This window comes from Manacus candei, unplaced genomic scaffold (assembly GCF_025592945.1).
Source record: "Manacus candei isolate 608988 ecotype Guabito, Panama unplaced genomic scaffold, ASM2559294v1 h1tg000014l, whole genome shotgun sequence".
NCBI classification, from domain to species: Eukaryota; Metazoa; Chordata; class Aves; order Passeriformes; family Pipridae; genus Manacus; species Manacus candei.
Genome location: NW_026138062.1, coordinates 2,401,082 through 2,416,266, shown reverse-complemented (window position 1 = coordinate 2,416,266; position 15,185 = coordinate 2,401,082). Strand labels below are relative to the sequence as shown.

General features: G+C 54.4%; 1 protein-coding gene across 1 annotated transcript; it reads right to left on the bottom strand.

The window, feature by feature from the left end:
• Positions 1-2,594: 2,594 nt before the first annotated feature.
• ZIC5 (Zic family member 5) lies at positions 2,595-11,134 on the bottom strand. Its single transcript, XM_051780617.1, is given in 4 exon segments — positions 2,595-5,292; positions 9,723-10,611; positions 10,614-10,683; positions 10,685-11,134. Coding segments are annotated over 4 exon segments (1,746 nt in total). The 5' UTR covers positions 11,017-11,134; the 3' UTR covers positions 2,595-4,837.
• Between the last annotated feature and the right edge of the window lie 4,051 nt (positions 11,135-15,185).

Genomic DNA, 15,185 nt, shown 5'->3' with positions numbered 1-15,185 from the left:
GGAAAAAAAAAAAGAGAGAGAGAGAAGACAAGAAGAGCTGGAGATGGAGCTTCTTCGCCGCTTATTTGTTTGTTTATCTGCTGAAGTTGGGAGGGGGTCCTAAAAAAAGGGGGGAGGGGAGGGGGTGTTGGGAGAGAGGCCAAAAAATATGAGACGTTCTGATGAAGTGAAAATTGACTGCGCTAACACGGCATGAAACTAAAGGTCAATGCAACTGTATCTTAATAGAGTGTCTCGAATCGAGGTGGACTATTTTAAATGCAGCTTGCTTTTGCTGCGCTCATTGCCATAGCAATCCTAACGCTCCATGTTGATGTACCATAAAAGCAGTAGTTTGAATTTCAAAGAACCTGCCTTTGAACTTCTCCCTGCCTGATTAGGCACTTGCGTGGTGTGTGTGTGAATGCGGGAGCGTGGTTGTGTGTGCTGGCGGTACGCGGGATGCGGGGGGGAGCTGGGACAGCGCCCCGCCGGCGTTTGGGTGTCCGAGCCAGGGGGGAGCGTCTGTGTCCCTGTGTGAGTTCAGTGTGTGTGCCAGCACACTCCCTGCCTGATCCCTCCCGGTCCGCTCTACCTGGAAATATTTTCCCGATGGGGGAGGGGAAGGGGAAAAGTGCGTGACAGTCCATCCTTCCCAGCACTTCACAACTCCCTGGCGACACCCCTAGAAGCACGAAACACGCGGAGAAAAACGCTAAAAATCCTCGGTTCTCCCACCACCCACCTCTTGTAAGGCAAAGAAAAAGCCTCTCCCGGCCCCGCTGCGTCCCGCACCCTGCCCGTGGCGGGTGCGTTCAGGGGCGCTGCCCCGTGGCTCTCCGCCGAGAACTCCCCCGCTTATCCATATCCACAGCCCCCCTCCCCGCAATGCCATTTCCCACACTCCCGAAATTTCTTAGCCCCTTCAAACTTCGCGACCGCCGCTCTCGCCTTTAAAGGGCCGAGCGCCAGCAATAGTGTGTGGCGAGATGTCTCCCAGCCGCGACTACAAAGGTAGATGATTTAAACAGTGTTTGCTAGGACCACGTTTCGCCTAGGAAAAGATGAAGTCTTTGATGATGGCCAACTCGGTGTCAATAAGTGGCTTTCTTTGAGCCATATTCAGATGGGAACGTCTTGCTTGCCAATTGCCATAGAAATCCTAACACACCATGAAGATTGTCCAAGCGCCAAGCCTTCCGTTCTGGGCTAAATTACTTTGAAGTGGGGCAGGACGTGCACTGGTCAATGTTAACTCTATAGGGCGGGCAAGGAACACTAGGAGAGGGAGATTGGAGGGGGGGAAGCAGAAAATAAGAAGGGGAAACTTGTTTTAGACACTCTATACAAGGTTCTGCTCATTGTCAGATATCTTTTATCTTTTATATTTCCCATGAATGATTCATGTCTCGGTGGCTTTGTGTCGCCTTCCTTTTCACAAGAAACTTCATTAGGGAGCTATAAGTTTTCCCATTGATTGGAGCCCTCATTTATGAGTGTTTTTCTGCTTCGTATGTTGGTTATTGTCATTCTGCTTGAAACAACTCTTTGCAACCTGTTTCACCTTTACCACATTTAACAAAACTGACTTAAAAAACACTCTAACCTTTTGGTGAAACTGTTCTTGACATTTTGACCAGTCATTTTCGAGCACTGCTAAATTACAGGACTGGGAGTGCAATCACCCTGGGCTAGTTTTATTTAATTGATTTTATTTTTAAAAATTAAAAAATAATCCTGAAGGATGCTGACACACTATTCTGTCCGGATTTTTTCACGCATTTCTTTCAGTTTTCCTCTCTAGAAACGAGAAACCTGTGTCCTTGCTCCTCAGCTCCAGAAAACTACTTTTTTTTTTCTCCTTCATTCCAGTGATCTCCTGGCGTTATTTCTTGCCTGACCTGACTCTGTTTCAGAATCATGTTCTGGCATACCGTTTTGCTTCTGTGTCTACTACTGAAGAGTAGTGCTATTTAACTCACGAGTATCTGAGAGAGGAGACTGCCAGGAACATCTCTTTTCTTTTTTTTTAATTCCCAACAGAAATACTAGCATTTTAATTGATTTGATTTGATACTCTGATTAGCTGTCCTTGAGAGAAATGAAGAATGTCGTGTGTATGAATGTCAGACTTTGTCCGTGTCTTATCTGTCTGTCTATCCCTCTCTTTCCCCTGTGCCCGGGAAGCCAGCAGCAGATCACCAACTGCTCCATCATGAGAAGGCACCCCCCAATCCCGTGCCCCCATGCCCCCACCCTTAGCCCGGCTCAGGGGCAAACCCCCCCAGGAGCAAGGCCTGCAGCCGCGGGGGGGACGCAGGGGTAGCTCGGCCCAGAGCATCCCTCCTCTGCCTGGCTGCAAACCCAAACGTAAATCCAAAGGAGAACCGTATTTACTCACACGTTTCTCTGCGGAAAGCCGGGGCATCTCAGCCACCCCCAAAATCTCCCGGTGCTGCTCCTGCTGCGCTATGAGGCTATGGCTATATCTGACTCTACCTACTGACCCTCGGGGGGAAAAGGGAATGTTTTGGTCTGTCTCTGCCCCTCGTCTGTCAGTAAGGCACATGCAATACATAGGAATAATATTTTTATTCATTTGCATGATAATTTTTTTTTTTTGCTTTTTATGGGGTTTACATAGATGAAAAATTTTAAATTAGCATTTTTTATTTAGGAGGTATCATGTGTCATAAAATTGTTGGGGAATTGTGTAACCCTACGTGTAGCAAGTACATAAAAATAGTGATATATCCCCCCGAGCCACAGTTTATAAACCCTGCCATGTCGTAATGTATAGTGCAATCTGTTGTTAAAAAAATGCATAAATTAAAAAGTTCGTTTATAAATCAGCACCAATATATCTCTAATAAGATTACATTACATAAATTAATCTTTAAAAAGTTCATACCTTCCTTTATTATTTTCTATTTATTCAAATGGGCTTTGAAAAACGAATAAAAAGCAAATCGAATGAACTTTAAAAAATTATTTTCTATTCAAGTTTTCAGTTTGTTTTTAAAGTAACATCTGCTTCTTTAGATCCAACACAACAATATGAAGACAACGTTTAAAGGCTTCCAGAGTGACAGCACCATGCACTGTACTAATAATATAATATCTCTATGAACTATACATATATATATCAGCACCAACACACCGCACGGAGCACATGCAGGAAGAGTCTGTTTCACATTACATCAGTCATTCAAGTAAGCTGAAAAATATAATTTTTTTTTTTTTTTTTTACAAACCACAGCATCATAAACAACAATCTATCACCAAAATTAATAAGAAAATTCTTTGGTGTGCTCTGTACTGTTCCAGGGGAGGAAAAAAAAAAAAAGAAAGAAAAAGGGTGATGTCAGAAAATAAATTAATTCGACTGTACAAAATAATCGCGTTCACATACACGTTATTAACAATGACAAGACGACATCTACCATTCACGGCACACAAAACACATTTCCACGAGCCCTGGGGGAGGGGAGGGAGGCTGCCGCTTCTCCTCTCAGGGTCTCTGAGGAGGAATTAGTGCTCTTTACTTCATTTGCGCCCTGCTCCTGGCTCCTGACGGATGGGCGACAGGCCGGGGTGTCCCCGCGCCCCGCAGCCCCCTCGGCCGCTGGGCTGGGCAGCTGGGGGGTGGGGGGCGGTTGGCACCCCGACGGCAGCCTGCTTCCCCACCCCTCGCTTCTTTCCCAGCAGCTCCTGTCCCCTCCTCCCAGGTGACTCTGCCGAGCCACTTCAGGGGGATGGTGAAAAGCGCGCAGGCATCGGCTCGGTTGGAGAGAGGAAATAATATATATAAAAATAATAATAAAAAGACAATCCCTCTGTCCCTGCCCCCTACTCCAGGACTCGCTGGGCCTGGGGGGCTGCTCCCCTTCCCAATCCCTGAAGGGGCTGGAGGGAGGATGAGACAAAGTCTTCCTCTGCGAGACAAACTTTAAAAAAAAATAATAACCAGAGTAATAATAATACCAAGCCCGAGAAAAGGGAAATTCGCTGTCAGTTTTCGTGTTTAAAAAAAAATATATCCAAAATGTATCACAGTATCACAGTTGTCAAATAGCAGCGGGTTTCTCTTATTCTCTGGCTGCATTTTAGGAGCCATATACGTACAAACTATGGAGGAGTGATAAACGAGTCCTGCATCTTTTGTCTTTCCTTCCCTAAATCGTTCGCACATGGTTAGGGCTAAGGGAGAAAGAAAGAAGGTTGGAGAGAAAACGCCGGGTGCAGGTGGGACCCACTGACTCGGGAGAGAAACCATCAATTACAAAGGAGCTGAACTTCAAGAGGGGTAGGAAAATGCATTTATTTAATTTTATTTTAAGGGATGCATAACCTGTCCTCGATTGGCTGGATTTTAGCAGGTGCTGCTTTACAGTCAGGAGGCTGCTGCTGATCTGGGGCTTTACCGAGACCAAAGAGGAGGTGCTGAGTGGCAGCTAAGGTATTTAAGAGCCACTCCAGAGAGAGGCTGGGCTCTGCCAGCTCGCAGCCTTCACCAGCAAACTCTCTTGATAAGAGCAATGGGCACGGGCAGGATGGGAGAAAGATATCTCCCTTGGCACTGTCCCCCTGCACACCGTGCAGTGTGGGTGGCTGAGATGGCCCAGCCTGGCATTACAATGCTTTTTCTTACCAAAAGGGAAAAAAAAAAAGGTCCAAGTCTCTTTAATTAAATTAGTTACCGTATAAACACCATAGGGTTTCGTACATGGAATAAATAGCGCGAGTCAAACCTGATGACACTTCCAGAGCAACCCCCATGCCAGGTGGCTGTTGCAGCCCAGGCCACTGTGGTGGGGCTGGGGCCACCGGCGGCAGCTCGGCACGGCTCAGCACGGCCCTAGGGAGCAGTTCTGCCCCCCGAGGTCCTATGGGGCTCGTCCTCCTCGGAAGCCGGGGAGGTGTCGCGGCTGGAAGGGGTGCGGGGCCGGCGGGGAGCCCCCCCGGCCTGGCAGACGTACCACTCGCTGAGGTTGGTGACCGGCGGGGACAGGGCGGCGGCGCGGCCGCGGGGCGCCTCGGCGGCCGGGTCGGCCTCGGGGGGCAGCGGACCGTCGGGGGGCCCCGCCGCCGCATAGCCCTGTGAGCCTGGCGGCGGGGAGGGCGGCGGGGACTTGCAGTGGATCTTCATGTGCTTCCGCAGGGAACTGGGGTGGGTGTAGGACTTGTCGCAGCCGCGAATCTTGCAGTAGTAGGGCTTGTCCGAGGTGTGGACGTGGGAGTGCTTCTTGCGGTCGCTGCTGTTGGCGAACTTCCTCTCGCAGCCGTCAAACTCGCACTTGAAAGGCTTCTCCCCTGCCGGGACACAGCAACGGCACCGTTACCGGCGGGCGGGGGCTCGGCCCTGCCCGCAGCCCGCCCGCCGCACCGCAGCCCCTCCGCAGCGCGGCCTCCGGGGACGAGCGGCAGGGCAAAGCTTCCCCTTCCCTCCTTCTCCTCCCCTTTCCCCTTTTTGCTCCCCCCTCACGACAGTCGTGACATGCCCGAGGCTTCCGACCTCTTCCTCGTGTTTTGCTGCCTGTGACACGCTGCTGGCAGCCCCCAGACCCGAAGCCCCGGGCTGGCGGCGGCAGGGCCCCCCCGGCCTTGTTTGCCCTCTGCGGCGCTCCCCTCGCACACGAGAAACCTTCATTACCGCTCTAATGACCGAGCCCAAACAAAACCTTTCAATGCCTTTGCCTGCGAGGGCTGGCGTTTGCCGGCAGCCTGGCTCGGCTGGCACGTCTCCTGCGTAATCCGTTCCCAATGGGCACTGCGCTGGGGGAATAATTAGTTTGAGGGAAATAAAAGTAACACCTGTTTAAGCATCCCGATGTAAAGACGAAGTACCCAGCAGCTCAGATTGAGAACCTGCAAGCTGGGGGGACCAACCCGAACACTGGAGATGAGGGTAGCAAACTGCTGTTACTGTAGCTGTTTACCTCGGACGAATTTGGATTTAAAAATGTCTGGATTCTCTATTTTAAGTTTTACACACTGCTTAACAGTTAAAGGGGTTGTGAAAATCACACCCTCTTCTCCACACATAACTTACCCTGGAATATATGTGTTCTGGTACATATAGCCGTGTCCCAGACCGACCCTTCCCCATGGTTCCTGAATGGGGCTGGGTAAATGCTTGTTGACCAGAGGGAAAAATAAAAAGTGGCCGAACCCTGTACTGAAGTTTCTTACAGCAACTTTTTCTTCCCCTGCCATGCACACGTGAGTCTGAGACAGACCTGCACTGATAATCCTTGTCATGTCTATTGCAACTCTTGAATCGGTTTAGGAATGACTGATGTGTATATTTTCAGATCTGTTTTGCTCTGAATTCTCAGAAATAACAACCCAACAGCTCTCTCGGTGGACATTTGCTCATTATCACCAAGCAATTTTTACTGCCCCTCACATTTGTAAAATCATATCGCGTTTAGCAAAATAACAATGGAGATAAGAAAACTATTTTTATTTTCCGAAGCTGCTTCTCGGCTGTTACTATAGAAACATACACCTCCACAGCCTATTTACGCATCAATTTTTTTCAGTTAAAATCGTCTCAGCCACCACCAATGTGGTACCACTAGAAAGTGCAAGGTAATCTTTAAAAAAAAAAAAGGGAGAGAGGAGGAAAAAAGGAATTTGAATTGTACCTCGTGGGTTTTAAGTGCACGAAAACCCCTGCACACCCCCGAGACAAATTTCCAGTCACTTCGTTTGTTCATTAATTACTATTATCTTTTCTGGTAAAACAAAGTGAATCTACCAAAGGTTTTGCCTGGTTTCTATCTGTGTTACTCCAAGGATGCAGGCTCACACATCCTGCTGCTGGCAGTGGCCTGCAGAGCCCCAAGTCAAGCTGCCCTGAGATGCTCCCTGAGATGCTCCGACCAGTCGGACCAAATTGCATCCACTTATTCGGGGCTTTAGGGAAGTGTCTTTCCACATGGGTTCACATGTGGCACCCTCACCAGTCTCCAGATCTCGATGATCCAACTCCCCATAAATCCAGGAGTGGGGAAGGTCCCGGTGTGTCCCCATTATGCTGACGAGGGAATAACGTCAGAGTTTAACTATTTGTAGGTGGTTTCAACCCAAGGAAGGGGGCGAGATGCCAGGTGCCATCCCATAACTCCTCCCAGCAGTAGCAGTGCCGGTGGTAGGGAGGGACACAGAAGGGGTTTGGGGTCACTTTTTTTAGAGGGTGGCAGAGTGTGGAACTCATCGGAAGGAAGCCTCATCTTCGGTGAGGGGGTAGCGAAGTTGCAGGAGGGAGGGGATCACCATTTCTGTTAGGACACACCAGGGGTGGCAACAGCAATTTGTCCCCAAAACGGGAGAGGAGCTGCAGAGTGGGGTGTGCAGCTTCCAGGGTAATGCTTTTGAGGGAAAAGGACAAAAAAAAAAAAAAAAAAAAACACAAAACAAGCAAGCAAACTGCTCCTGAATTTACCAACATACTCTTCTTCCTGCAGAATCACCAGAAACACATAAAATCTCCTAATGATACAATTATGGTGTTATTATTCCCCCACATACACCCCTGAATGCCCATAATAAACGAATAGTTTGTAAATCTCTCCTGCTCCCAAGCTGCACATGACTAAATTAAAGTTGAGGAAGCAAAATTACAGCAATTAATCTGATAGGCACGGGCAGAAGGTTTGGGATCCCTCGTCCACTCGAAGGTTCTGCGTGGGGAACGACTCATGACCTCTTTGTTCTCCCGTGGGCCCAAGCTTTCATTTTAGGTGGGCTGTTGCCCCGAGCCCCGAGGGTTGCTTTGTTGTAACGACCCCTTCTGAGTGGATATAGCCTTTCCCCGTGGGCCCACGCGTGGGCACCCTCCCAGGGACTGCAAACTGAAAACTCCAAATTTCCTTTGCAAAGGGCCATGTCCCATGCAGGGCCTCGGGCCAATGGTCGACCTCAGCTTAGAGCTGCAAACTGTGACCAATATATATTTGGGTTATTGGGGGGGGGGTGTCTTTTTCCCGCTGAATCTCTCTGACCGCTCCCAAGCCTCTCCCGGACTCGTTCCCACTTTCCCCCCCTCAGCCCCCTCCTTGGAGCTGAGATGGGTAAGGAATTGAGAAGCCTAGGAAAGTCTGCAGTGAAGTTTTGTTTTTCAAACCAAGGCAGATGGAGAAGGCTATAGATGACAAAACCACGGGCCTCCAGCACTTAACTCATCCCACGGTGCCATTAATACAACAAGAATAACAACAGAAAGTGTCAGACCCCCCAGGAGAAAACTTCCTCCCCCACCCGCGGCTCTGGGTGCAGAGCGCCGGGCACCCTCAAGGCTCCGCTGCTACCTACGGGCTCATGCCTGACATATTCTGCAGATAAAAATCTATAATCCTTTCAGCCATGGGCCATTTGGTTTTACATCAGAACAACACGTTGCACGGTCGCCGCTTTTCTCTTCCCGAGCAGCACACAATAAATCAAGAAAGCAATTACGGCAACTCCACTTCCTTAAGTATCCTCCGAGGAATAATATTTATCTGCCACTATAAATCCCGGCTTCGTTCGTTTTCGGCAGAGTTTTTACACCCACATGGAAATGCGTATTTCGGGGGTGGCGACAAATGAGGAGAAAGTAAAAAAGAAAAAAAAAAAAAAAGAAAAAAAGAAGGAAAAAAAAAGAAGAAAAAAACCCAAAACAAACGCAGAAAGAAAAAATACTCAAGGGCTCATACACAGCCCGAGCCTCTCCAGGGCATCTCCCCCGGGTGCCGCTTCCTCCTCCCGCAGCCCCGCCGGGCAGTCGGAGCAACTTTGAAGTTTCCTTCTCACATCACCAAAGGGAGTGAGGCGTCCTCCGGTGAGAGCCTTCCCCCGCCTTGCTCCGTGCTCTCCGGCTCCGCGGACACCGCCGCGGGCGGGAGGAGCCCGGGCAGCACCAGCAGCCTCGGGACAGGGGTCAGTACCCGTACCCAGCGTCACGAGCAGCCCCGGCAGGGCCGCCGGCATCCCCAGCAGTTACGGCAGTATCGTTAGGTCAGGCAGGGGGTACCCCCGGTAGTATCGGTGGTCCCAACAGAAGGGACAGCTCCGGAGGGAGGGTAGCCCCAGGAGCGGTGGTCACAGGGGCAGCCCGGTACCCCGGTAGTACCGGCAGCCCCGAGCGCTGCCGCCGCCCGCAGCGCAGGGGAACTGCGCCCCCAAGAGCCCCCGCGGCCCCATCTCGGCCGGGCGAAGCGTCCTCCGTCCGGCTTCGTCCCGCCGGCAGAACCGGCAGGAAAAGCAGAATCGCCGTTCCTCGGCGCGGGGAGGGAGGTGGCAAAGCGGAGCGCTCCCTAGACACGGGGTGAGCCCCCCGGGGTGCCCTGGACAGGGGCGGAGGGAGCCGGGACGGGCGAGTGCTCGTCCTCTTCCCGCTCTTCCGCAGGGGCTGCTGCTCATCTTCCCCCAGCTCTGCGTTATTTATTAATCGATGTATTTATCCGGTGGTGCCGGGATGTGGGGAGGTGGGTGGCGGAGGGGGTGGGGAGGGAGCTGCCCAAGGTGCAGGGGGGGCTGGGGGGGGCGACGGGACACGTGTGTGCAGGGTAGAGGGGCCGGGTGCGTGTGCGTAGCTGTGTGTGCGTGGCCCGTGTGCTGCCGAATTACTTATTCATGAAAAAGTCACATGTCCGGCGGTGCGCAGGAGAGGAGGAAAAGAGGAGGAAAGGGAGGGGGGGGAAAGAAGAAAGAAGGAAACCCTTGCAGGGGCGGGGGAGGGGGGAAGAACAACCTACCTGTATGAGTCCGCTTGTGGATCTTGAGGTTTTCGGAACGAGCGAAGACCTTCCCGCAGCCGGGGAAGGGGCAGGGGAAGGGCTTCTCTCCCGTGTGCACTCGGATGTGGTTGATGAGTTTGTATTTCGCTTTGAAGGGCTTGCCTTCGCGGGGACACTCCTCCCAGTAGCACACGTGGCTGCTCTGCTCGGGCCCGCCGACGTGCTCCACGGTGACATGGCTCACCAGCTCCTGCATCGTGCTGAAAGTTTTGGAGCAAGGCTTCCTACCGCCCGGTGGCGGCGGCGGAGGCGGCGGAGGCGGATCCCGGTCGATCCATTTGCAGATCAGCTCTTGCTTGATGGGCTGTCGCATGTACCGCAGGAAGGCCCCGGCCGCCGCCGCCGCCGCCGCCCCGACGTGGGCATGGTGGTGGTGGTGATGGTGGTGGTGGTGGGGATGGGGATGGTGCGGGTGCCCGTGGCCGGCCGCCGCCAGGTTGAGGTTGACGGAGCCGTAGCCTTGCAACGCCGAGGAGGAGGAAGCGGCGGCAGCCCCGTAGTGCGCCTCGGCGCGCCCGTAGAGCTCCCCGGCGGCGGCCGCCAGCCCCAGGCGCATCTGCCCGTTGAGCGGCGGGTGGCGGCCGGCCGGTGCGCCTTGCTCGCCGGCCGGCGGCGGCGGGAAGGCGGCGTGCGCCCCGTCGGCTGCGCCGTAGGTGCCCGCGGCCGAGATGAAGACGCCGTGGGGCGGCGGGTGCGGAAGGTGGGGGGAGCCGACGGGCGGGTGCTGCTCTCCCAGCGCCCCGTGCACGGCGGCGGCGGCGGCAGCGGGAAGCTCCCGCCGCAGGAGGAAGTCCCGGCCCGCCGCCCCCCCCGACGGGTATCCCGGGAGGGCGGCGGCGGGCGGCGCGTAGGCGGCGGCGGTGGTGGCGGCGGCGGCGGTGGTGGCGGCGGCGGTGGCGGCGGTGGTGGTGGCGGCGGGCGCGGCGAAGGCGGCGGCGGTGAGCGCCTCGGGTGTGAGCTTGAGGGCGGCGGGCTGCGCCATGTGCTCGGGTCCGAGCGGCGTGAGGGCGCCGCCGGGGTCGCCGCCCGCGTCCCCGGGGTGGAGGTGGGCCGCGTGGTGGGGGTGGACGTGGTGGTTCCCCAGCCCCGGGAAGCCTGTCATGTTCTGGTGAGGATGGGGCTGAGACGCTGCCAAATCCGCTAATCTCAGTGTCGGGTTCCTCTTGCTCAAAGGGGGCTCCATAACGACACAGCCAAGCCCATCTACGCTCGCTGTTGTTATTTTTTTCCCTTTACCCGCCTTCAAAAACATGTATATATTAAGCGGCTCTTTAACTTCTTTTGTCTGCGCTCCGAGCCCCGCGCATCCCTGGCCCCGCTCTGCCCGCCCGCGATTGGCAGAGCCCTCACCACACTCCGGCGGCGCGCTGGGGAATACGGCTCGGACACCGCGCCGGAGGGATTGGACGGATCTCGATGATTGGCAGCGGCCGGGGCCGCGCGATTGGCTTCCTTTCAGGCCGCGGGCGCAGCGGGGATCCGCCCCGCCGCCCCCCGCGCCCCCCCCGCGCCGCCCCCCGAAGTTGCACTTGCAAAACTTCGCGCGGGGCCCGACGGGGCGCACCCGCCGCCTCCCCCCGCCGCCCCCCGCCGGCGGCACCGGGCAGCACCGGGCGGCAGCTGCCTCTGCTCCCCCGGCACCGGACGGGGCGCCCTGCTCGCAGGCGCCGCCGCGTTTACGTTTGCGGGGCCGTGGGGTTTCTCTGCTCGCCTGGAAGGAGCCCACGCCCGGGGCTGCTTCCCAGGTCCACACTCGGTTTCTTTTTCTTTTTTTCTTTTTTTTGGAGGGCCACTTCATTCATGGATGAGGGGGGAAAGCACGCCCTCATACAACGTACCAGCCCCACACCCACGCGAGGCCGAGGCTGTGTGTACTCACGCCTGAGGTAACACTAGGGGAAGGCAGCCAAAGTTTTCCTAAAAAGAAAACGGCGGGGGTTGGGATTCCTTTCCTTTAGAAAATAAACGAGTAAGCAGGGAGGGAAGGAGGAGGGGGGCAAGTGGCACATGTTAGGGCCAAGTTTTGGGAGCCTGCGCTCGCCGCCTCTTTGGGGCTTCCTCCTCCCGCAGCCCCTTGCCGCGGCGCCCCTTGACCCTCAGGGGGCCGCCAGCCGTACCCCAAGCAGCTGCCTCCACCTCAGCCTTAATTCTGCAACGGCGAAATAGAGATGGAACTGCCGTAATGACACCGGCCCGGAGCATAAACGCCCCTCGACGCTTTGGGATGTAGGGGACAGAGGGGGGGAGGTAGGATGGGAAATGGGGGAGTCTCCGCCTAGGGACTGTCGGCCCTGAGCTGCTGCCCTAGACGAAAGGGGAGGAAGAGTGGGAGCTCTCCTAAAAGGGGGCAGAGGTGGGGAACGGGCGGGGAAAGCGATGGGACCGCCCCTGGGGTGTGGGGTGTGGTAGTCCTCGAAAGTGGAGCTCTTTGTGGAGCGCCGAAGCTGCCCCGTCGACACAAAGGATGCTGTCGTTCGAGGGGGACGACTAGGCAGTGCTGGGATTTCCCTGCCGAGCCAAAAGGGGGAGAGGAGCATTGTCGTGGATTTTCTGTAGGACTGAGGGAGGAGAAGTAGCTTTTATTGATATATCATCTGCTTTCTTTAGGCTACTGGCCCCCCTGGGAATGCCTTGAGCTCCTGCTCTCCTTGGAAAGCGCAGGCAGGCTACCTGCCCTTCCTTACCTATGAGGCAGTGAGGGACGCTCCTCCGCCATCCCAGGAGAGGAAGAGGTGTGGGGGATGCCAGTGGACGCCCATACACACACACCCTGGCCCTCCCCGGCAACCTAATCCCCTTGACCAAACTACATCTGCTCGTCTTGTCCTTTTTCCTATGCTGAGCCATGTTTAAAGGAAGCTCCGTGCTGGTCCGGCATTTCCTGGGCCAGGCTCCAGCACCCCCTCCTCCCTCCCTCCCACCGCTACTCACGCGAGGAAAACTCGCAGGATTTGGCCCACGGCTGCCGAAGGGGTGGGACAGGCTATAGGGAATGCTCAAGGGGGAACGAGACCCGCCGGTTCCCTCTTTCCCCCCCCCCGAGCCGAACCGTTGTTCCCAGCTCTAGTGGCCACGGTGGGGGTTTCAGTGATTCTGCAAGGCAAGAAACTGGAATAAATGATCCCCGGGTTTTAAAAGGGACTGCTTGATGGTTTTATTGCACAGTAAAAACTTCTCGCTAACTAGCCGTACGTCTGTATGGGTATTTATATACGTATGTTTTCTATACGTCCGTCCAAACAGTGCCTTCCCTCCCTAAATTCTGGGCACGTGTCTGGACTGAGGTTCAGAATGGTTTGACAGGAGATGCTGTGGAGATGAAGAACAGCATCACGGCTCCTCATCCCTCTCCTGTTAAAAGCAGCGTGATATGTATCTGTCATCGATTTAATACGTCTTAACTCAAATATATCCCCCGATCAATTTCTTTTTATGAGAGGCTATAAAACAATGAAAATATTTTATAGGTGGCTAATAGGCAGCTGACCTGTGACTGTGGGGAGGGAGGGGTTGATCGAGACTCAGGTGGAAACTAGCCCATTTTTAGGACTGGCTGCAAACGCCAGAAAGCAAAGGTGACTGCCAGGGCCAGGACAGTTTTGGACATTTCCATCTCCAAAAGTGCCATGAAGAATTTAAAGCCCATTGACTCACCGATACCAGCTCAGGCCCAGGCTGCTACAGCCCTCTGGACCTGCAACACAGGGAGGCGAACTGTGCTATCCCCACAGCCCCCCAAAAACCTCAGCAGCGCCCGTCGGGGGTCGGAACGCACCCTGTTCCCGCGGCGGAGCCAGCTGCGAAACTCTCCCACAGTGCCCCGCTCGCCGGCAAATCTGCTAAGGGACATGGGGGGGGGCTGCAGAGGCAGGGTGAAGCCTGGAAGCCTTCAGATTTGTTTCGTAAAGCTTCCTCTATAAACCGAGCTCGGGCTATCGGCTTTAGAAGGTATTTAACTAAAACGTTGTGCTGTGAGCTGCGTTATGTAAATGTATGCTAATGATCATGAACACCATTTACAAACAATCGTCTTTAATGCACGTCTTATTGATAGTTAGGGAGCAGGGAGCAATATTTTATAACTTGTAAAGCATTCTTCTGGGGAAGCATTAGAAAGGGAGCGCGATTGCCGTTTTCCTTGGCAAGACCTCCAAATCTCCCCCAAATCTGCGGAATAAGCCTACCCTCCCGACCCGTCGCGAGTGGCTTGCTTTGCTCCTGGGGCTGCCTTGCGGCATGGGGGAGCCCGTGGCGCGGTGCCCTCCGCGAACATGCTTGATTGGAGATGGATTCCGCCCGTACCAGGAGGGAGCGCCCCGAGTCATAGCCCCGTGGGGACCGACACGGGCAGGGAGTAACCACGGTATCCTCCTCACCATCCCATCGGAGGAATAACATGGAGGCACTGGGAGCTCGGGTGGGAGCGGGTGGCTGCCCAGGGGCACGAAAGGGAAAGAGAGAGCCATGTGGCAGTGAGACTCCACATCCCTCCTTTATTGAGGGGCTCAGCGGATGGATATTTTATACCCTTAAAAATTAAACTTCTCCTGAGTCAAATGTCGTCGCTCTGTGCACCCAAGTGGGAACCCGAGGGCTGGCACCCGGACACGAGTGGGGGCCGGCACCGTGCCCGACGTCGGGTTGCCGGGGCCGAGACCCGCCACATCTTTGGGACAGGGATTTTCGAGTAAAAGTTTCGGAGCTGCTGTTTTCAGTGAGCGCCTCGCCAGGGAAAGAAGGATCCCTTCGGGGTTTGCTCAAATAGGGACAAAATAAGGAAAAAAAATTCCATCCTTCAGTCTCTCTCTCTCTCTCTCTCTCTCTCTCTTTCTGTCTGTCTATCTATCTGTCTATCTATTTATCTTTCTATTTATCTATGCCTACAGAGAAATAAAGAGATAAAGAGAGAGGCGGTCTCAGGAAACCCAGGCCAAATTTTGCTCTGATCTCTCTCTCCCCCTTCCCCTCTCTCTGTAGCTGAACGTCACCGTTGGAAGAAGCTGTTGAGATAAATCAAATAGTGACACTTTGACGGCTTTACTTGTATAAGCAATATGGTTACCATATGGCATTGTTATTTATGAATGACGGCATAAATTGTATTACAAAGTCCATCGCCCTTTATTGGGACGCTTCTTCCATGCCTCTAACGTTTATGTGGGCATCTCCAGATGGAAGAAGGTGCATATAATAAAGCCCGGCCGTGCGGCCGCAGACCCCATTTTGGGGGCGTTGCACCGGGTCTACGCTGGCTGCAGAATGAGGCGCGCAGCAGGGAAGGGCGCGGGGTGCGCGAAGTACGCGGCTCTGCGCGTCCCTCGGCCGCAGCTGGGCAGGGCAGAGGCACCGGCTGCCACTCGGCCAAGGTTCCCGTCCTGGAAAAAAACGCTACACTGCTCCTCGCCCCCGCCGCCTCACGCC